Below are 24,034 nucleotides of genomic sequence, written 5' to 3'. Positions count from 1 at the left end.
ACAAAACTATCTGCAATAACAATGGTGCCTCACCCACCACAATGTATAATGATGCATTCATTTGTACTTGGAAACAGGCCTGGGGCCAGGGGGGGGGGGGGGGTGTGTTGGGAAATCATACTTTTTACTGTGGCTAAGATGGCAACTTTTTCCCCATGGCCTCCATTAACATGGTTCTGAAATTAGCCACCAAAAGGGAGACACATATTAGCATGGTACAACAAGCAGCCAGCCATCATTGGTTACCGCCCCACAGCAACAAGTCAGATCAGGGTCCAAATGGTTCAGAGACCATTATTTTAACTCAAAGGCCTGGTGCTCCAATACCATACTTTGAGAATGCACCTTAGAACTGGGGACAATGGAACACGTTCCCATTTCAGTCCCCAAGTATTATGAAACAGAAGCAGCCAGCTGCAGTGCAAATCTCTCTGTGCCAGCAATACACTTCATCAACCTCAGCTGAGCATACAAGAACTTAAGAAATAGGAGCAGGAGGTGGTCATTTGGCCTATTGAGCCTGCTCCATCATTCAATAAGATCATGGCTGGTCTCCTGCCTCAACTCCACTTTCAGGAGTAGCCAGCAGCAATGTTGGCCCCTTAAAAACTGATATCAATGATAGTCAATGATAATTGGTTGATAATAAAGAAAGCTGTAGACTGCAAGAAAATATTAACGAACTGGGCAGAACAGTGACAAATGGAATTCAATCCTGAGAAGTGTGAGGTAATGCATCTGGGGAGGGCTAACAAGGCAAGGGAATACACAATAAATGGTAGGACACTGAGGTGCCGAGGAACAAAGGGACCTTGGAGTACATGTCCACAGATCCCTGAAGGTAGCAGGACACGTAGATAAGTTGGTTAAGGCGGCATACGCAATACTTGTATTCTATGCTTCGGCTAATAAAGACAAGAGCAGGGAGGATATACTTGAACTGTATAAAACTTTAGTTAGGCCACAGCTTGCAGTTCTGATCACCACATTACAGAAAAGATGTGATTGCAATATACAGGTTACAGAGGAGATTTATGAGAATTGTAGCTATGAAGAAAGATTGGATAGGCTGGGGTTGTTTTCTTTGGAACAGAGGAGGCTGAGGGGAGACCTTATTGAGGTGCATAAAATTATGAGGGGCTTGGATAGGGTGGATAGGATGGACTTATTTCCCTTAGCAGAGAGATCAACAACCAGGGGGAATAGATTTAAAGTAATTGGTAGGAGGTTTAGAGGGAATTTCAGGGGAAATTGTTTCACCCAGAGGGTAGTGGGGGTCTGGAACTCACTGCCTGAAAGAGTGGTAACCTTCACCACATTTAAAAAGTACTTGGATATACACTTGAAGTGCCGTAACCTATAAGGCTACGGACCAAGAGCTGGAAAGTGGGATTAGGCTGGATAGCTTTGTCGGCTGGTACAGATTTGATGGCCAAAATGGCCTCCTTCCGTGCTGTAAATTTCTATGGGCCCCAAGTTTCCACATGATTTGCGCCTGATTTTTAGGAGCAACTGGTGGAGAACGGACTATCTTAGAAATCGCAATTCTCCACATTTTTTTTTCTGCAGTTCTAGTCAGGTAGAACAGTTCTACTTTGGAACAGAATTTTTTCTTCAAAAGGGGGCGTGTCCAGCCACTGACGCCTGATTTCAAAGTTTCCACAGTGAAAACGTACTCCAAACTAACTTAGAATGGAGCAAGTGAAGATTTTTCTGGAACTGAAAAAACCTGTCCTACACATTAAAAAAATCAGGCGCAGGTTACAAATTAGGCGTCCAGAACGAGGTGGGGGGGGGGGCGGGAAGGGAAGTCATTAAGTTCTACAATAAATCCTTATTTATACTTCTACAAATATTATACAAATAAATCCAACCTGAATAAACATTTATAAGCAAAGAAAAGATTAAATAAACCATCTTCCTACCTGCGTGAAAGTGTTTCAGGCACGGAGAATGCTGCAGTCAGCCTGAGGCGCCCGTTCTTCCCGCGGGGGGGGGGGGGGGTGGGTGGGGGGAGGAGGAGGCGCCCGTTCTTTCCTGCGGGGGGGGGCGCCCGTTCGCCCCGCGGGGGGGGGGGGAAGGAGGCACCCGTTCTTCCCGTGGGGGGAGGGGGGGGAAGGAGACAGTGAGAAGGCTGCAAGTGCTGATGTCAATGTGCTTTTATTAAAAATTTTTCAAAAATTAAACAACTACAAAAAACTACAAAAATGGCCGAGTGCCAATGTTTCCTTCACACTGCGCGTGCGCGAACGCTCCAACACGCAGCGTTGCCGGCAGGAAAAAAACTAATTTAAATAGTACCCGCCCCCTCCAACTTACAAAATCGGCGCGAGTGTAGGCTCCGTCCCCCCTGGGCGCCGCGCCAGGCAGACAAGGAGCTGCAGAACGCTCCAGAATCGCGAGTTTTTTTTAGGCGCCGTTTTAGGCGCGAAAAACGGGTGCCCAGCTCGGAGGGGTGCCCGTTTTTTATCGTGTGGAAACTTGGGCCCTATGATTCTAACTCCACCTTCCCTGATGACTGATGAACAAGATCAGAGAATGCAGAGTCAGGGGACAAGCAGCAGAATGAATAGCTTGCTGACTTCAAGACAAAGGAGAGTAGGGGTAAAAGGGGCTATTCACAGTGGCAGAAGGTGGGTAGTGGTGTTCCACAAGGATCAGTGCTGGGACCACTGTTGTTCACAATTTATATTAACGATTTAGACTTTGGAATGAAAAACACAATTTCTAAATTTGCGGATGACACCAAATTGGGCGGGGATAGTCAATACGGAGGAGGACTGCAACAAATTACAGGAGGACATTAATAAACTTGCAGAATAGGCATATAATTGGCAAATGAAGTTCAACACAGATAAATGTGAGGGATTACATTTTGGTAGGTAGAATAGAGAGGTCACATTACTTGGAGGGTGAGAGTCTCGATGGGGTAGAGGAACGAAGGAATCTCGGAGTACAAATACACAAATTTGTGACACAGGTTAGCAAGGCCGTAAAAAAAGCAAACCAAGTACTAGGATTTATTTCTAGAGTTATAGAATTGAAAAGTAGGGAAATTATGCTAAACCTGTATCGAACCTTGGTTAGACCAGAGTACTGCGTACAGTTCTGGTCGCAATATTATAAAAAGGATATGGAGGCACCGGGGAGGGTGCAGAGAGGATTTACAAGGATGATACCAGAAATGCGAGGGTATATATATCAGAAAAGGTGAACAGACTGGGTTTCTTTTCTCTTGAAAAAAGACAGCTGAGGGGTGACCTAATAAAGGTCTTTAAAATTATGAAAGGTATTGACAGTGTGGCTAGAGAGAGAGTGTTTCCACTTGTGGGGAAGAGCATAACTAGAGGCCATCAATATAAGATAGTCAACAAGAAATCCAACAGGGAATTCAGAAGAAAATTCTTTACCCAAAGAGTGGTGAGAATGTGGAACTCGCTACCACAGGGAGTGGGTGAAGCGAATAGTATAGATGCATTTAAAGGGAGACTTGACAAGCACGAGGGAGAAGGGAAGAGAGGGTTATATAGATTTAGATGAAGAAAGACGGGAGGAGCACATGCGCTGGCATGGACAGATTGGGCCGAATGGCCTGTTTCTGTGTCATATATCCTAGGTATTCATATGTAATTCATGCACTAACCCCATTTCTCTTTTTTTCCTCTTGGTTCCCTTAGTATCCAAACGTGAGTTAGGTTAGCATTAACTTTAACCATAGCAAATACCCACTCATCCCAAAGTAAGAATGCCAAGTTACTACCAATTATATGGTCAGTTTTATTCTGTGGGTCCATGCCTGATGGCGATTGGTTTGAGTCTACCCAAACCCACATTGTAATGGCTCCTTACAGCTAGCAGAGAAGGCCACCAGTTTGGGCTGGATTTGAATCCAGGTCCCAAGATTAAGGAGGAACACGCTAACCCATTGTACAACAGAGTTCTCAGTTAAACTATATGGTTGCTGTCTTGATTGGGGATGTAATTTTTGTTGCTTTTTCTAGGCTGGATTTGGAAATACTATTTCCATTCACCAAAAAACTGAAGTATTTCCCTGAAAAGGAGCACATGCACGAATGAGATGATCAATCCTCAGTGTGGAAAAACAGTATAGAATCATAGAATCTTACAGCATAGAAGGGAGCTATTCAGCCAAGTGTGCGCCTGTGCTGGCTGTTTGAAAGAGCTATCCAATTTAGTCCCACACCCCGGCTTCTTCCCCATAACCCTGCAAATTAGTTCTCTTTAAATACATGTCCAACTACCTTTTGAAAGTTCCTATGGAATCTGATTCCACCACCCTTTCAGGAAGTTTTGTTCCAGATCTTAACCCTCTGTGTGAAGAAATTTCTCATTTTCCCTCTAGTTCTTTTATCAATTATTTTAAATCTATGACCACTGGTTACCGACTCACTTGCCAGAAGAAAGTTTTTTTCTCCTTGCTTTACCTAATCCCCATATAACTCTGAGTATCTCTTAAGTCTCCCCTTAACCTTCTCTGCTCCAAGGAGAACAATGCTAGCTTCTCCAATCTCTCCACATAACAGAGTTCTTCATCCCTGGTAAACCTCCTCTGCACCCGCTCCAAAGCCTGGCCATTCTTCCTAAAGTGGGGTGGTCAGAGTGGTACACAATAAGAACATAATAGGAGGAGTTGGCCATTTGGCCCCTCGAGCCTGCTCCGCCATTTAACATCATGGTTGATCTGATCATGGACTCAGCTCCACTTCCCTGCCTGTTCCCCATAACCCTTTATTCCCTTACTGCTCAAAAATCTGTCCATCTCCACCGTAAATATATTCAATGACCCAGCCTCCACAGCTCTCTGGGGCAGAGAATTCCATAGATTTACAACCCTCAGAAGAAACTTCTCCTCATCTCAGTTTTAAATGGGCAGCCCCTTATTCTACATCCCCTAATTTTAGTTTCCCTTATGAGTGGAAATATCTCCTTTGCATCCACCTTGTTGAGCCCCCTCATTATCTTATATGTTTCGATAAAATCACACCTCATTCTTCTGAACTCCAATGGGTATAGGCCCAACTTACTCAACCTATCCCCATAAGTCAACCCTCTCATCTCCAGAATCAACCTAGTTAACCTTCTCGGAACAGCCTCCAATGCAAGTATATCCTTCCTCCAGGTGTGGCCTCACAAATACCCTGTACAGTTGTAGCAGGACTTCTCTGCTTTTATACTCTTGCAATAAAGGCCAACATTCCATTTGCCTTCCTGATTACTTGCTGACCCTGCATCCTAACGTTTTGTGTTTCATGCACAAGGACTCCTAGGTCTCTCTGTATTGCAGCATTTTGCAATTTTGCTCCATTTAAAAAATAATTTGCTTTTCTATTCTTTCTGCCAAAGTGGATAACCTCACATTTTCCCACATTATAGTCCATCTGCCAATGTTGGGGAAGTCCAGAACCAGGGGACATAGTCTTAGGATAAGGGATAGGCCATTTAGGACCGAGATGAGGAGAAACTTCTTCATCAGAGTTGTTAACCTGTGGAATTCCCTGCCGCAGAGTTGTTGTTGATACCAGGTCATTGGATATATTCAAGAGGGAGTTAGATATGGCCCTTACGGCTAAAGAGATCAAGGGGTATGGAGAGAAAGCAGGAAAGGGGTACTGAGGGAATGATCAGCCATGATCTTATTGAATGGCGGTGCAGGCTTGAAGCTCCGAATGGCCTACTCCTGCACCTATTTTCTATGTTTCTATGTTTTGCCCACTCACTTAGCCTGTCTATATCCTTTTGCAGATTTTTTGTGTCCTCCTCACAATTTGCTACATCTCTGTATCATCAGCAAACTTGTCTACATTACACTCGGTCCCTTCATCCAAGTCAATGCTGTAAGCTAAGGCCTAACCAGAGATTTGTAAATGTGAGAACCGGCATTTGCAATCTGAGTGCACCCATCCCCAGGAGAAGGACATTCGCTGAGCAAGAGTTAGGCAAATAGCCCAAATCTCTGCCCCCCGAATGTCCTTCAAACTCATACACCTGGTAAAAGCAGGCATATAGCATACCAGCGTAAGAGTCTTAAAACAGACAAAATAAATGTTGTCACTAATTTTTATGTAAAAAAAACCCTGTCCATTAAGGCAAGTTTATGTTCAACCCCATTAAAACATATTTTTTTTTTTTTTAAAAAGTCAAAATTTTTGTTTTTCTAAAACATTTAATTAAATTCAATTTCAACTAATTTTAAATATGCGAGGTGTTTTTTTAAAAAATTGTGTTGTGTTTGTGTTTTTGGGGGTACAAACAGAGCTCCCATTATCAATCAGAATATTACATTGTAATTGGTGGTCCAGGCCCACGTGATCCCAGATTGTGCTTGCGTTTCTGGGATGCGTAAGCCCATAACACTAAGCTGCACATCTAGACCTCGGACAGTAAATATATGCTCCTCCGGGACCACCAAGTACTTTCGGAAAAACATTTTCCGTCAAAGGTGTCCGCCCGCAGGAAGCCTCCGACCACAATTTTCGGGCTGTGATGATGAGAGATTTGGTAAGTATTTTCAAATCACATAGCTGAAAACAGGATTTGGAAGGGCTCCACAAGTTTCTTTGGAAGTTTAAAAGTTCAACACCTTAGAAGGTTAGATTGTATCTATTTAATAGTACTTATGATTCCAATCATGTGCGTCACAAACAATTAATGGGTTCATTACTCACCCAGTGAAGTGGTCCAAGTGGTTTTTTCACCAGAGGTTTACCCACATGATTCGGGGGCACCTTTGACAGAGATTCTTTAAGCTGAAAATGAAAAAATATATTTGAATTGAAAACCTGGTGATTAAAGATGAAAAAATTTAGAGCAATCTAATTCAAAAGGTGTGTGTTTCATTTAAGGTCAAATTATAAACTAACAGCTATTTGAGGAACGGTGCACCAAGCTAAACAAGAAAAAGCAATCTAAACGGTGAAATCGCCCACCACAGAGCTGCATTTTCTGAAAAGCTAATGGTATGAAATTATGTTCAGACACAGAATGGATGCCCCAATACTTTTCAGAATAGAATTGACAAAACTGATCGGGCAAACTGTTCACAGTGGTGAAGGGTTCAAATAATCATCGGAAACAAGTAAAAAAATTAGGAAGTTAAGAATGGATGTCAAGCAGAGTGGTTTTCCACAAAAAGGGTAATAGTCTTTGAATACATTACTAGAGAAGGTGATTGAAGCTATAAGTGGTTTTGAGAGACAATTAAGAGTTTCTGGACAGAGATGGATTAAGGGTTATGGCAAGGCTGGTTGGTAGCTGTGTGTTTACCTGCTCTGGGCCAACGTTTAGATTCCATTAATTAATTTGCCTGCACTACTTGCAATGCCATTTTCTTTCACATAATCTGATATTAATCTAATCATTAGTTCCTTCTTTATTTCAGTGTTTATTAGCTCCCGCCCCGCAGCAAATGAAAGGGAAGCTTTTATTTAATGAATTTTCAGGAATAGGGCATGATCCCGACGGCTTTTCATACTTCTGTTTTTATTTAATGAATTATTTAATTTGTCACCTTTTATATTCTAACCCCTTTTATTTAATCTGCAGGAAATGCCATCAGGTCCTGTCAAATTACACTTTAACCAAGGTTTATTAATTAAACAGCTAATTGTCGGGAAGCATGGTTCACTCTGGACAGTATTTTATATTTACTCTGTTTGATTTCTTATAGAAGACCCCACAGTACAACCTGAAGGATCAAACCTTCCTCACAAACAGCAGACAAACATCAACCGCCTCAAAACTGGTCATGGTAGATGCTGCCACCTTCTCCATAGATGGAAGATTAAATCATCCCCATCATGCGACTGTGGAGCTCCTAATTAAACCCTGGAGCACATCATTGAGTAATGCCCGCAGAGGAAATTCATAGACAGCCTATAAGATATCCACGCTGTTACTCTGGAAGCTCTGGCCTGGATATCTGACTTAGATATTGATATTTGATTTGCTACTACCATGCGAAAGATGATGATTTACTCCGAAGGGCGAAGGTGGCTTTACTGTTTCAATAATAAATGTTGGAAGACCCCTTGGATTAAAGCTCACCCAATTTCTGCTTTTATTGACATTTTTATTAAATAAATTTTGGGGAAAGTCCATTCTATTGACTGGTCGCTATTTTAATTTAATTACATTTAGAATTATATGTACTTTGTTCCACAACGATGCATTCCATTATTGGTGCTATTGGTTTAAGGATGGATGTTGGTCAGGACACCTGATGAACCATTTATTTTTCTTCAAACAGTACTACGTGATGCTTTATGATCATGTGAACCAAGGTTATGTAGAGAACTGGTGCATTAGTACACTACATTCTTGTATAATGTACTACATAGAAACGCAGCATTCTTGCTCATTACTTCCTGCAAATTTGACATATATTCCTATCACATCACACTCTTCCCAACTAACACTGTTGAACATCACAGGTGATCTGCAAATAGGGTATTAAGTGTTTTGCATCTTTGCACACTTTGTTGTGCAATTCCTACAATCACAAAACTTCATTTTTTGTCAGGCACACTTCCTCCTATTTATTTTTACTTACCTTTCCAGTCTCTAACATAGGCAGTGCTGTTGCCTACTTACATTTGGGATACCCCAGGTCAGTCTCCAGTCTGGATGGCCCTATGGAGAGCAGCATTAGATTGTAGGAGCCTTTATTTCAGTTGCCACCTACAACTTCCCCCATAATATTTCACTGACCCGTGGGCCCCCAAATAGTGGCCCACCAGTCACCATTTGCGTCTCCTTGGGAAGCCAACCACCTTCCTTAGCTCATTTCTGTAGGACAGTTTCTACATCTCTATTCAAGTTGTGCTCTGGGCCTCTAACCTGCTCCCTGCAAATAAATCACCAAGTATTTTTTGAAAATCCTGTTGGTCAATACATTAACTGGGTCAGTATCCCAGAGCACATAATACTAAAGATAAGGCTTCCAATCTAAATACCTAAAAATTTACAACAAAGTCATGCACTTAACTATAAAATTGTTCCCAAGTACTCTGGGAACCCTATTCAATAAGTTTTGTCGTAAGGTCTACCATTGGTCAGGAGCCTGGTATTTGAGGTTTGCTTTGTTCAACTAAGCTTTCACCCCACCTCACCTATTTATCTGCTCATGTGACAAGTGAAATGTTGCCACGGTTTATATATTTTGTAATCTATGCATTAAGAATCTTGTGAATGGCACACACTTCCTGTACATAATGTTATATCCGGTGTTATGCTTTGACAATGTAAAACCTGTATGTCGATGTTGTAAAAGCTTAAGCACATCAACATTTTATTTTATTGGTATTTTAAAAATTCAATTGAGAAGTGGGCATTGCTGGCAAGGCCAGCATTTATTGCCCATCCCTAGTTGCCCTAGAGATGGTGGTGTTGGGCCTCCTTGAACGACTGCAGCTCATGTGATGAAGGTGCTCCCCACAATATGGTTAGGTAGGGAATTCCAGGATTTTGACCCAGCGAAGATGAAGCAATGGCGTTTGTCAAAGTCGGGATGGTGTGCGACTTGGAGGTGATGGCGTTATAATGCATCTGCTGTCCTTGTCCTTCTAGGTGGCAGAGGTCTTGGGAGATGCTGGCAAAGAAGCCTCGAGTAGCACAAGAGATTAATGTGCAAAGTTAAAGCACATGGGATTGGGGGTAGTGTGCTGACGTGGATTGAGAACTGGTTGTCAGACAGGAAGCAAAGAGTAGGAGTAAATGGGTACTTTTCAGAATGGCAGGCAGTGACTAGTGGGGTGCCGCAAGGTTCTGTGCTGGGGCCCCAGCTGTTTACATTGTACATTAATGATTTAGACGAGGAGGATTAAATGCAGTATCTCCAAATTTGCGGATGACACCAAGTTGGGAGGCAGTGTGAGCTGCGAGGAGGATGCTATTAGGCTGCAGAGTGACTTGGATAGGTTAGGTGAGTGGGCAAATGCATGGCAGATGAAGTATAATGTGGATAAATGTGAGGTTATCCACTTTGGTGGTAAAAACAGAGAGACAGACTATTATCTGAATGGTGACAGATTAGGAAAAGGGAAGGTGCAACGAGACCTGGGTGTCATGGTACATCAGTCATTGAAGGTTAGCATGCAGGTACAGCAGGCGGTTAAGAAAGCAAATGGCATGTTGGCCTTCATAGCGAGGTGATTTGAATACAGGGGCAGGGAGGTGTTGCTACAGTTGTACAGGGCCTTGGTGAGGCCACACCTGGAGTATTGTGTACAGTTTTGGTCTCCTAACTTGAGAAAGGACATTCTTGCTATTGAGGGAGTGCAGCGAAGATTCACCAGACTGATTCCCGGAATGGCGGGACTGACCTATCAAGAAAGACTGGATCAACTGGGCTTGTATTCACTGGAGTTCAGAAGAATGAGAGGGGACCTCATGGAAATGTTTAAAATTCTGACGGATTTAGACAGGTTAGATGCAGGAAGAATGTTCCCAATGTTGAGGAAGTCCAGAACCAGGGGTCACAGTCTAAGGATAAGGGGTAAGCCATTTAGGACCGAGATGAGGAGAAACTTCTTCACCCAGAGAGTGGTGAACCTGTGGAATTCTCTACCACAGAAAGTAGTTGAGGCCAATTCACTAAATATATTCAAAAGGGAGTTAGATGAAGTCCTTACTACTCAGGGGATCAAGGGTTATGGCGAGAAAGCAGGAAGGGGGTACTGAAGTTTCATGTTCAGCCATGAACTCATTGAATGGCGGTGCAGGCTAGAAGGGCTGAATGGCCTGCTCTTGCACCTATTTTCTATGTTTCTATCCTATAAATAGGACACAATGCAACAACGGTGCGCCGACAGTGGAGGGAGTGAATGTTTAAAGTGGTGGATGGGCTGCCGATTAAGCGGGCTGCTTTGTCCTGGATGGTGTCCAGCATCTTGAGTGTTGCTGCAGCTGCACTCATCTAAAGTGGAGAGTATTCCATCACAATCCTGACTTGAGCCTTGTAGATGGTGTAAAGGCTTTGGGGAGTCAGGAGGCGAGCCACTTGCTGCGGAATACCCAGCCTCTGACCTGCTCTAATAGTCGCAGTATTTATGTGGGTGCCAGTGGTCCAGATGAGTTTCTGGTAAATGGTGATCCCTAGAATGTTGTTGGTGGGGGATTCGACGAAGGTAGTGCCATTGAATGTCAAATGGAGGTGATTAGACCCGCTCTTGTTGGAGATAGTCATTTCCTGGCACTTGTGTGGTGCGAATGTTTAATTGCCACTTAGCAGCCCAAGCCTGAATGTTGTCTAGATTTTGCTGCATGCGGTACAGACTGCTTCATTATCTGAGGAGTTGCGAATGGAACTGAACACTGTGCAATCATCACCTAGCAGTCTGACCTTATCGAGGAAGACTTGCTTCCACTCCTGAAGTGAGTTCTTTGGTGGCTGAACAGTCCAATACGAGTGCTACAGACTGCATCACATGTGGGACAGATAGTCGTTGAGGGAAGGGTTGGGTAGGACTGATTTGACTGCTGCCTGCGCTTGTTTTTTTGCACGCTCTTGGCGTTGAGACTCGAAGTGCTCAACACTCTCTCGGATGCACTTTCTCCACTTAGGGTGGTCTTCGGCCAGGGATTCCCAGGTGTCAGTGGGGATGTCACACTTTATCAGGGAGGCTTTGAGGGTGTCCTTGTAACATTTCCGCTGCCCACCTTTGACTCGTTTGCCGTGAAGGAGCTCCGCATAGAGCACTTGCTTTGGGAGTCTCGTGTCTGGCATGCGAACTATGTGGCCTGCCCAGCGGAGCTGATCGAGTGTGGTCAGTGATTCAATGCTGGGGATATTAGCCCGGACAAGGACGCCGACGTTGGTGCGCCTGTTCTCCCAGGGGATTTGTAGGATCTTGGAGACATCATTGGTGATATATCTCCAGTGGCTTGAGGAGTCTACTGTACATGGTCCATGCCTCTGAGCCATACAGGAGGACAGGTATTACTACAGTCCTGTAGACCATGAGCTTGGTGGTAGATTGAGGGCTTGGTCTTCAAACACTCTTTTCCTCAGGTGGCCGAAGGCTGCACTGGAGGCGGTGTTGAATGTCATCACTGTCTGCTTTTGTTGACGAGAGGTATGGGAAATGGTCCACGTTGTCGAGGGCTGGGCCTTGGATCTTGATGACTGGGGAGGCAGTGCTGCGCGGTGAGGACAGGCTGGTGGAGGATCTTTATCTTACGAATATTTAGCATAAGGTCCATGCTTTTGTATGCCTCAGTAAATACGTTGACTATATCCTGGAGTTCAGCCTCAGAATGTGTGCAGACGCAGGCGTCGTCCAGGTACTATAGCTCAACGACAGAGGTTGGGGTGATCTTGGACCTGGCCTGGAGGAGGCAAAGGTTAAACAGCTTCCCACTGGTTCTGTAGTTGAGCTCCACTCCAACAGGGAGCTTGTTGATTGTGAGGTGGAGCATGACAGCGAGGAAGATTGAGAAGAGGGTCGGGGCGATGATGCAGCCCTGTTTGACCCCGGTCCGGACGTGGATTGGGTCTGTAATGGATCAGTTAGTAAGGATCACGGCCTGCATGTCGTCATGGAACAGGTGAAGGATGTTGACAAACTTTTGGGGGCATCCGAAACGGAGGACGACGCTCCATAGACCCTCGCGCTTGACAGTGTCAAAGGCCTTTGTAAGGTCGAAAAAGGCCATGTTTAAGGGCTGGCACTGCTCCCTGCATTTTTCCTGCCACTGTCCCGCTGCAAAGATCATGTCCATTGTGCCCTGTAGGGGACGAAATCCGCACTGTGACTCCGGGAGAAGCTCCTCAGCCACAGGGAGAAGACGGTTGAGGAGGACTCTGGCGACAACTTTCCCAGTGGCTGATAACATGGAGATTTCCCTGTAATTGCCGAGGCGGACTTGTCCCCCTTTTTAAAGATGGTCACGATTACTGCATCTCTGAGATCGTCCGTCATGCTCTCCTCCCTCCAGATGAGAGAGGAGGAGGTCATGTATCTGCGCCAACAGCTCCTCTCCGCTGTACTTTAGCACCTTGGCAGGGATTCCATCCGCTCCCGTAGCCTTGTTGTTCTTGAGCTGTCTTATGGCTTTTCCTACGTTGTGCAACATTGGGGTTTCACAGAGTTTGCGGGGGGTCGCATGCTGCGGGATGGAGTCGGGAACACTCGAGTCAAAGGCAGATTGAGGAGATCTTCGAAGTGCTCCTCTAGCAGGCCCTGACTGCCTCGGTGTCCTTGATGAGTGTTTCCCTGTTCTTGGCCAGAAGTGGGGTAGGGCCTTGGGAGTTTGGACAGTAGGTGGCCTTGACTGCGATGAAGAATAATCGCACATCATTGCTGTCGGCCAGTTGTTGGATTTCCTGTGCTTTCTCCATCCACCACCTGTTCTTTAGGTCCCGGGTTTTTTGTTGGACCTCAGCCTTGAGCCGCCTGTAATGTTGCTCTGTTGCTCCAGAGTTGGGTTGTTTGATTGAGGCTCAGAAATGCTCTGCGCTTGCGATCCGTTAGTTCTTGGGTCTCCTGATCATTCTCATCAAACCAGTCCTGGTGTTTTCTGGTTGAGTGACGAAGTGTCACTTCGCATGCACTGGTTCTGGAGGTCTGGTGGGCAGACCAAGCGCTGTGGGTATTCAGCATCTCTGGGTCATCAAGGCACGCCAGATTAAGTTAATCTAAGGGTTAAGTCATGACAGGAGAGCTTGGACACATGTCATGCTCCTCCTGTGCTATGTGGTAAGTCAGGGACGCTTCCAGTGTCCCTGATGGCTACATGTGCAGGAAGTACATCCGCTTGCAGCACCCGACAGACCGCGTTGCGGCACTGGAGCTGCGGGTGGATTTACTCTGGAGCATCTGTGATGCTGAGGATATCGTGAATAGCACATTTAGTGAGTTGGCCACACTGCAGGGAAAGGGTACCCAACCAGATAAGGGATGAGTGACCAACAGGAAGAGCAGTGGAAGAAAGATAGTGCAGGGGTTCCCCGCGGTCATCCCCCTGCAAAACAGATACACTGCTTTGGGTTCTGTCGAGGGGGGATGACTCATCAGGGGAGAGTAGCAGCAGCCAAGTTCATGGCACTGTGGGTGGCTCTGCTGCACAGGAGGGCAGGAAAAAGAGAGTGGGAGAGCTATAGTGGTAGGGGATTCTATTGTAAGGGGAATCGATAGACGTTTCTGCGGCCACAACCGAGACTCCAGGATGGTATGTTGCCTCCCTGGTGCAAGGGTCAAGGATGTCTTGGAGTGGGTGCAGGACATTTTGAAGGGGGAGGGTGAACAGGCAGTTGTCGTGGTGCATATAGGTACCAACGCTATAGGTAAAAACCGGGATGAGGTCCGACAAGACGAATTTAGGGAGGTAGGAGCTAAATTGAAAAGGACCTCAGAAGGTAGTAATCTCAGGATTGCTACCAGTGCCATGTGCTAGTCAGAGTAGGAATCGCAGGATAGCTCAGATGAATACATGGCTTGCGGAGTGGTGCAGAAGAGAGGGATTCAAATTCCTGGGACATTGGAGCCGGTTCTGGGGAGGTGGGACCAGTACAAACCGGACGTTCTGCATCTGGGCAGGACCGGAACCAATGACCTAGGGGGAGTGTTTGCTAGTGCTATTGGGGAGGGGTTAAACTAATACAGCAGGGGGGTTGGGAACCTATGCAGGGAGACAGAGGGAAGTAGAATGGGGCCAGAAGCAAAAGATAGAAGAAAAGTAAAAGTGGAGGGCAGAGCAAGGCAAAAATCAAAAAGGGCCACATTACAGCAAAATTCTAAGGGGACAAAATGTGTTAAAAAGACAAGCCTGAAGGCTCTGTGCCTCAATGCGAGGAGTATTCGAAATAAGCTGGACGAATTAACTGCGCAGATAGCAGTTAACGGATATGATGTAATTGGCATCATAGAGACATGGCTCCAGGGTGATCAAGGCTGGGAACTCAACATACAGGGGTATTCAACATTCAGGAACGATAGACAGAAAGGAAAATGAGGTGGGATGGCATTGCTGGATAAAGAGGAAATTAACGCAATAGTAAGGAAGGACATTAGCTTGGATGATGTGGAATCAGTATGGGTGGAGCTACGGAATACCAAAGAGCAGAAAACACTAGTGGGAGTTGTATACAGACCACCTAACAGTAGTAGTGAGGTTGGGGACAGCATCAAACAAGAAATTAGGGATGCGTGCAATGAAGGTACAGCAATTATCATTGGCAACTTTAAGCTACATATTCATTGGGCTAACCAAACTGGTAGCAATGCGGTGGAGGAGGATTTCCTGGAGTGTATTAGGGATGGTTTTTTTGACCAATATGTCGAGGAACCAATTAGAGGGCTGGCCATCCTAGACTGGGTGATGTGTAATGACAAAGGACTAATTAGCAATCTTGTTGTGCGAGGCCCCTTGGGAAAGAGTGACCATAATATGTTAGAATTCTTTATTAAGATGGAGAGTGAAACAGTTAATTCAGAGACTAGGGTCCTGAACTTAAGGAAAGGTAACTTCGATGGTATGAGGCTTGAATTGGCTAGAATAGACTGGCGAATGATACTTAAAGGGTTGACGATGGATAGGCAATGGTAAACATTTAAAGATCACATGGATGAACTTCAACAATTGTACATCACTGTCTGGAGTAAAAATAAAAATGGGGAAGGTGGCTCAACCGTGGCTAACAAGGGAAATTAAGGATAGTGTTAAATCCAAGGAAGAGGCATATAAATTGGCCAGAAAAAGCAGCAAACCTGAGGACTGGGAGAGTTATATAATTCAGCAGAGGAGGACAAAGAGTTTAATTAGGAGGGGGAAAATATAGTATGAGAGGAAGCTTGCTGGAAACATAAAAATTGACTGCAGAAGCTTCTATAGATATGTGAAGAGAAAAAGATTAGTGAAGACAAACATAGGTCCCTTGCAGTCAGATTCAGGTGAATTTATAATGGGGAACAAAGAAATGGCGGACCAGTTGAACAAATACATTGGTTCTGTCTTCATGAAGGAAGACACAAATAACCTTCCGGAAACACTAGGGGACCAAGGGTCTAGTGAGAAGGAGGAACTGAAGGAAATCCTTATTAGGTGGGAAATTGATGGGATTGAAGGCCGATAAATCCCTGGGGCCTGATAAGTACTCTGGGATGCAGTCTAAGGAAGTGGCCCTAGAAATAGTAGATGCAGTGGTGATCATTTTTCAACAGTCTATCAATTCTGGATCAGTTCCTATGGACTGGAGGGTAGCTAATGTAACACCACTTTTTAAGAAAGGAGGGAGAGAGAAAACAGGTAATTATAGACCAGTTAGCCTGACATCAGTGGCGGGGAAAATGCTGGAATCAAATATTGAAGATGAAATAGCAGCACATTTGGAAAGCAGTGACAGGATCTGTTCAAATCAGCATGGATTTATGAAAGGGACTTGACAAATCTTCTAGAATTTTGTGAGGATGTAACTAGTAGAGTGGACAAGGGAGAACCAGTAGATGTGATGTATTTGGACTTTCAAAAGGCTTTTGACAAGGTCCCACACACAAGAGATTGGTGTGCAAAATTCAAGCACATGGTATTGGGCGTAATGTACTGACAGGGATAGAAAACTGGTTGGCAGACAGGAAGCAGAGAGTCGAGATAAACGGGTCCTTTTCAGAATGGCAGGCAGTGAATAGTGGGGTACCCCAGCTATTTACAATATACATTAGTGATTTAGATGAAGGAATTGAGTGTAATATCTCCAAGTTTGCAGATGACACTAAGCTGGGTGGCGGTGTGAGCTGAGGAGGACGCTAAGAGACTGCAGGGTGACTTGGACAGGTTAGGCGAGTGGGCAAACGCATGGCAGATGCAGTATAACATGGATAAATGTGAGGTTATCCACTTTGGTGGCAAAAACACGAAAGCAGAATATCTGAATGGCGGCAGATTAGGAAAAGGGGAGGTGCAACAAGACCTGGGTGTCATGGTTCATCAGTCATTGAAAGTTGGCATGCAGATACAGCAGGCGGTGAAGGCAGCAAATGGTATGTTGGCCTTCATAGCTAGGGGATTTGAATATAGGAGCAGGGAGGTCTTACTGCAATTGTACAGGGCCTTGGTGAGGCCTCACCTGGAATATTGTGTTCAGTTTTGGTCTCCTAATCTGAGGAAGGACGTTCTTGCTATTGAGGGAATTCAGCGAAGATTCACCAGGGATGGCAGGACTGACATATGAGGAGAGACTGGATCAACTGGGCCTGTATTCACTGGAGTTTAGAAGAAGGATGAGAGGGGATCTCATAGAAACATATACAATTCTGATGGGACTGGACAGGTTGGATGCAGGAAGAATGTTCCCGATGTTGGGGGAAGTCCTGAACCAGGGGACATAGTCTAAGAATAAAGGGTAGGCCATTTAGGATGGAGATAAAGGAGAAATTTCTTCACTCAGTTGTTAACCTGTGGAATTCCCTACCACAGAGAGTTGTTGATGCCAGTTCATTGGATATATTCAAGAGGGAGTTAGATGTGGTCCTTACGGCTAAAGGGATCGGGGGTATGGAGAGAAAGCAGGAAAGGGGCACTGAGGTGAATGATCAGCCATGATCTTATTGAATGGCAGTGCAGGCTCGAAAGGCCGAATGGCCTACTCCTGCACCTATTTTCTATGTTAACTGTGAGGCGCTGGCTGTTTCGGGCTCTCTTAGCTGGGTCTTTAAGTGCCCCGGCATTGACTTTTTTGCGGCACTGCTTCTGCTGTCCCCTCCGCTTTGGGGCGATGTTAATGTCGATGATGGATCGGATTAGGCGGTGGTTCGTCCAGCAGTCGTCCGCTCCTGTCATGGCGCAGGTGACGTGCACATCCTTGCGATCCCTGGCTCGGACGATGATATAGTCGAGCAGGTGACAGTGTTTGGAGAAAGGGTGTTGCCACGATGCCCTTAATTCCCTCTGGCGGAACAGGGTGTTGGTGATGAGAAGTTCATGTTCTAGACATTTTGTCAGGAGTAGGGTACCGCTGGAGTTAGCGTTCCCTACCCCCCCCCCCCCCCCCCCCCCCTCTGCCAATCACATCTCCCCAGAGGGCTGTGTCTTTGTCGACCCTGGCGTTGAAGTCACCTAGGAGGCGCGGGACAAGAATGTTGCGAGGTTGGAATAAAAACCCTCTTTGGTCTCATCCGTTGCATCGAGTGTAGGGGTGTACGCACTGATGACTGTGGCGCATTGGTTCCGGAATAGGATAAGACGAAAAGTTATGAGGCGATCGTTAACCCCGCAGGGGGAGTCTTTGAGGCGGTCGACCAGCTCATTTTTGATGGCGAAGCCGACTGTGAAGGTGGCGTTCTTCCACTGGTTTTCCTTTCCAGAAAAAGGCGTAACCTCCAATTTGTTGCTTGAGCTGGTCTTCCCCTGCCCGCCGGGTCTCGCTTAGGACGGCGATGGTAATGTCAAAGCATTTAAGTTCCCGGGCAACTATGGCAGTGTGGTGTTCCGGCCTGTCGCTGTTGGAGTTGTCCATGAGGGTCCTGACGTTCCAGGTCCCGAACTTCATGTTAACAGAGTGGAAGATGCCAGTGCTCGAGTTCTTTTAACGTGGGGTGACCATTGCACACCGGCCACCACACGGGCTTAGCTGAGCAAGGTCTTGGTTCAGTGGCAAGGGTGTCTAAGACGACTGGAGACCAGGCACTGCTGTATGAGCCTAATTGCCTACGGCAAGATGCTGGCCGCAAGCTCGGCGCGGAGTAGCATCCTCCATGGCAGGTGGCCCGAGGCTAGTTTGGGGGCAGGCATTAGGAAGGTCAGTTGTCCACTAGCGTTCCGAGTGGGAGGTCAGTAAGGAGTGCGAAGGTGAACGAGTCATAGCCATGATGCTCACGAGTAGAAGAGGCCCGGTCACCAGTGGGGAAGGTGGTATCGAGCCGTCGACGAGGAGACGGATGTAGGCCCGCCGCTGGAGGGACGAGAACCTGCCGCAGGAGGGAGGGGGTGATGTCCCGGTCGCCTGGTCGGAGGCACACCTGCTCGTTGGGTGTCGTCGTGAGTAACCCGGTTTCAAATGACTGAAAATGACGTTAATAAAACACACCAAACTATTTTCTAGTTAGATTGAGTTACAGTATTCAATTCCTTAATTAAATTTTTTTTTTATAAAAAGAAAATTCTTGAAAGTTGCTCCACGTTGTTTAAAAGTTTCTCCGGAAGTTTTAAAAAGTTTAAAATGAAAGTCAGTAGTAAGCTACCTTCCTTGGTACTGTTCCATGGGCGCTGCCAGCTCTCTGCAGCTGCACAAAGCCCTGGCTAGCCCACTGTGGGGAAGTGGAGGCCCAGTCGTCTCTGAAGGGGGCCTGGACGCCTCCGGGGAGAGGTCCGGATGCCTTAGTTTCCTGAATTGGCCTTGGGATCTTTCTGGACAGTTGGCTGTCAGCTATTAGTAGACCTTACGATGGAGGGAAGGTCATTGATGAAGCAGCTGAAGATAGTTGGACCTAGATGTGTCAATCGACTCACTTGACACGTTCCATAAAAAAATGTCTGCCTCAGTAACTGAAATTTCACATGTGCAGAATAAGATTTTAAATAAAATAAATTTGTTGACCTTTCTAGATGGCCTCTCGCCCATAGATTCAGCATTCACAAGATTCCAGCTCCCCTTTTTTTTTGCTACAGAAATATGGGAGAATCTAAAAATGTTTGACAGTTGTTTCTAACATTAACACTGATGAATTCTTGTTTATACAACCTGTAGCAGCCTCCTCTAGTTTCACAGTACCAGTACAGGGCATTCTGCTACACAGGCATACATGTTCTAAGAATTTTCTGATTCTATGAATCTTCCAGACTGGATCGCAGAACTTATTTTTCCAGGAAAACAATTTTTTGGTGCTCAAGTTGAAGTCACCTATGAAGGCATAAACTCTACTTGAAAGTACTCCTGGCCAATAACGAAGAAGCCCTAGAAATAGTGGATGCATTGGTGATCATTTTCCAACAATCTATCGACTCTGGATCAGTTCCTATGGACTGGAGGGTAGCTAATGTAACCCCACTTTTTAAAAAGGGAGGGAGAGGGGAAAACGAGTAATTATAGACTGGTTAGCCTGACATCAGTAGTGGGGAAAATGTTGGAATCAATCAGTAAGGATGAAATAGCAGCACATTTGGAAAGCAGTGGCAGGGTCGGTCCAAGTCAACATGGATTTATGAAAGGGAAATCATGCTTGACAAATCTTCTGGAATTTTTTGAGGATGTAACTAGCAGAGTGGACAAGGGAGAACCAGTGGATGTGGTGTATTTGGACTTTCAAAAGGCTTTTGACAAGGTCTCGCACAAGAGATTGGTGTGCAAAATCAAAGCGCATGGTATTGGGGGTAATATACTGACGTGGATAGAGAACTGGTTGGCAGACAGGAAGCAGAGAGTCGGGATAAACGGGTCCTTTTCAGAATGGCAGGCAGTGACTAGTGGAGTGCCGCAGGGCTCAGTGCTGGGACTCCAGCCATTTACAATATACATTAACGATTCAGATGAAGGAATTGAGTGTAATATCTCCAAGTTTGCAGATGACACTAAACTGGGTGGCGGTGTGACCTGTGAGGAGGACGCTAAGAGTCTGTAGGGTGACTTGCACAGGTTAGATGAGTGGGCAAATGCATGGCAGATGCAGTATAATGTGGATAAATGTGAGGTTGTCCACTTTGGTGGCAAAAACAGGAAGGCAGAATATTATCTGAATGGCGGCAGATTAGGAAAAGGGGAGGTGCAACGAGACCTGGGTGTCTTGGTTCATCAGTCATTGAAAGTTGGCACGCAGGTACAGCAGGCGGTGAAGAAGTCAAATGGTATGTTGACCTTCATAGCTAGGGGATTTGAGTATAGGAGCAGGGAGGTCTTACTGCAGTTGTACAGGGCCTTGGTAAGACCTCACCTGGAATATTGTGTTCAGTTTTGGTCTCCTAATCTGAGGAAGGACGTTCTTGCTATTGAGGGAGTGCAGCGAAGGTTCACCAGACTGATTCCCGGGATGGCAGGACTGATATACAAGGAGAGACTGGATCAACTGGGCCTGTATTCACTGGAGTTTAGAACGATGAGAGGGGATCTCATAGAAACACATAAAACTCTGACGGGACTGGACAGGTTGGATGCAGGAAGAAGGTTCCCGATGTTGGGGGAAGTCCTGAACCAGGGGACATAGTCTAAGGATAAGGGATAGGTCATTTAGGATGGAGATAAGGAGAAATTTCTTCATTCAGTTGTTAACCTGTGGAATTCCCTACCGTAGAGAGTTGTTGATGCCAGTTCATTGGATATATTCAAGAGGGAGTTAGATGTGGCCCTTACGGCTAAAGGGATCAAGGGGTATGGAGAGAAAGCAGGAAAGGGGCACTGAGGTGAATGATCAGCCATGATCTTATTGAATGGCGGTGCAGGCTCGAATGGCCTACTCCTGCACCTGCACCTATTTTCTATGTTTCCGCTAAGCTGCGCAGTCATCTGTGAGATCCCACGCAGGCTGCTCACTGACTTTTGCATAATAACTGTGCACGTGCAAAACTTTGAATGGGCTGCGCATTGGCAGAGGCAAACCACTTACGAGGGACATTGCTCCTGGCTAGAATTCCAGACGTCTTGTCCTTGGCACTCAAAATTTGAAGCAAGAGGCTACACATCTCAAGGTTTTTAAATGTATAGGACTTGGGACTGGTTTTGAATGTAGTGAGATGCCATCGAGAAAAGGTCAACACATTTTACACGACTATGCCAAAATTCAGAAGACCAATTTTTCTCGTCAGTGCATGCAGACTTCTCCAAGTTCCTTCCACACCTGAAGAGTGCTGCCCCTGCTCAGATCCCAGAATCTCCTGTGTCTGGCCATGAAGGAAGTGCTGTTCATTGGATGTTGAGATCGATGTTCAGATTCCATGGCACAATTAGACGAGCAAACAGTTCTTCCAGTTTCCTGCCCAACATTCCACCTTTAACTCACACCACCAGAAACAGATTAACTGATCATTCATCTCACTGCTATCAGTGGAACCAGTGTGCACAATAACTATAGTTTAAAGTAATTGTACTTGGGACTTGAGACACACGAGATGCTTATATAAATCAAAGTAGTCTTTAAGTCTGCTTCCAAGGTCAAATTCATCAAAAGGGGGAATAGAAATCCGAGCCACAAGCAGTGCAGAACCTATTTCTTGATGAACAGTTAAACCTAAAAGGTTTTTGCAGATACTGGGCTGCTTTGTAATGTCAGCATTTTCTGTTTGTTTTATTGTCATTTTTTTCAGCTGTTCCTTGACCTATCCTTTTTGGGAGTCCAGTTTCAAATTCCTCTGGCTGCTCCTAAAGCAAGACCTGCTGGTCAACTCAAATGCTCTGACCTCCGTGGTGGAACCAGGGTTTTTAGATCACTCTTGTATGCAAATCTTGCGAGTGATGGCAGCCACCATATTGCTAGTGCACAACCTGAAAAAGCATACCAACTACCCTGCCAGGGTGCTCGTCTCTCCTCCGTGAATGGGATATTTTTCTTTTAATTCTTGGGACATGGGCAACACTGGCAAAGCTGCATTTATTACCCATTCTTAGCTGCTCCAAGAAAGTGATAGTGGGCTCTCTTCTTGAGCTGTTGCAGTTGTGGTGTTTATGGTTCTCCCACAATGGTGTTAAATAGGGAATTTCAAGATATTGAGCCAGCAATGAAGGAGGAACAATGATACATGCCAAAGCCAGGATGGCACGTGACTTGGAGATGATGATGTTCCCGTGAAAAGCTGCTCTTGTTCTTCTCGTGGTAGAGGTCGAAGGACTGGGAAGTGCTGTTGAAGTTTGACGAGTTTCTGTAGTGCACCCAGTAGATAGGACATATTGCAGCCACAGTATCCCTGTGATAGAGGATGGATATTGAGTGAAATGGGGGGGGGGGGCACAAATCAAGCAAACTGCTCTGTCCTGGATGGTGTTGACCACAAGTGTGTTGATCGCTGCAAACATCTACGCCAGTGGTCAGTATTCCATCACCCTCTTGACTTGAGCAGTGTAAATTGTGGATGGCATTGGGGGGTTAGGTGGTAAGCCACTAATTACAGTATTGTCCAGGACCTGCTGTAGATTGGGATAGGTTACTTTATCAGAGGGCGTGTGAATGGAGTTCAACACAGTAGAATCGTCAGTGCACTCCCCCATTCCTGACTATAATGGAGGGAAGGTCATTGATAAAACAGCTGAAATTGGTTGGTCCGAGGGTTAAATTATGAGTAGAGGTTGCATTAACTTGGCTTGTATTTCCTTGGGTTTAGCAGCTTGAGAGATGATATCATTGGAAGTGTTCAAAACACATACACTGACTTTCCCAAACTCAGGGTTTGTGCGCAAACCTCAACTACTATCAGCTGAAAATGCAACAAATTCTACTGTTACTATCAGTTATGTTAGCAAAAGTGCTCGGCATTTAAGCAATTCTATTCCAAAGTAAAGTAAAGTTTAATCGATGCCTTTGCAGATTTGAAAATTTGAGTTTTAAAACAAATCAATTCTCATTTGTTGATTGAAAGTCTCCCACACACAAATGAGTATTGGGATGTAGAAATTAAATACCCAATTGTGTAATGGACACCTGAGAATAAGGTACAATACAATGCAGTGTCAGTCAATAATCTATTTGAAATGAGAAATGCTGTTCCCCAATTTTAACAGGTAACTTGACCCACTGTGGGGATTATCATCTGAAATCTCCCAACTAAATGCCTCTTTCCATTTCCTCTACTGAAATAAACAAACCAAGTTTTAAAGGTGAAATCGTGGAAGCCATCCAATATTCCCTCAATCCTGATTTACTACACAGTATAGTACTAAAATTGCTCTCTTGTAACTGCAGGATAGAAACTTGAATTAAGATGCAACTCTTGCTCGATTTTACAGCAGTAGATAAAAATTCAAACAGTTGTTCAGTTTCCAAGTCAAAAGGCACGATCAAAAGAAACCTTCTGCTCAACTGATCTGTACTTGTGTTTCTTTTCAAAATTTATGTATTTCCAGAAGCGGAATCTCCATCAATGGATTTTTAAAAATAATTGT

At 45.2% G+C, this 24,034-nt stretch overlaps 1 protein-coding gene across 2 annotated transcripts in view; it reads right to left on the bottom strand.

The window, feature by feature from the left end:
* Positions 1 to 24,034, bottom strand: part of fam98a (family with sequence similarity 98 member A) — a 44,528-nt gene that overhangs the window by 7,501 nt on the left and 12,993 nt on the right. Inside the window, exons 5-6 of one of the 2 annotated variants that reach the window (XM_070889248.1) lie at positions 8,611 to 8,649; positions 6,687 to 6,767 (exon numbers count right to left, since the gene is read on the bottom strand). In XM_070889248.1, the coding sequence (XP_070745349.1) occupies positions 6,687 to 6,767; positions 8,611 to 8,649 (120 nt within the window). The remainder of the gene's footprint in view (positions 1 to 6,686; positions 6,768 to 8,610; positions 8,650 to 24,034) is intronic. The other variant, XM_070889249.1, reaches the window with a different exon arrangement.

Source organism: Pristiophorus japonicus, chromosome 9, assembly GCF_044704955.1.
Source record: "Pristiophorus japonicus isolate sPriJap1 chromosome 9, sPriJap1.hap1, whole genome shotgun sequence".
NCBI lineage: Eukaryota > Metazoa > Chordata > Chondrichthyes > Pristiophoridae > Pristiophorus > Pristiophorus japonicus.
Note: the sequence above shows the minus strand (reverse complement) of the source record. Positions and strands in the feature narration are given on the sequence as shown.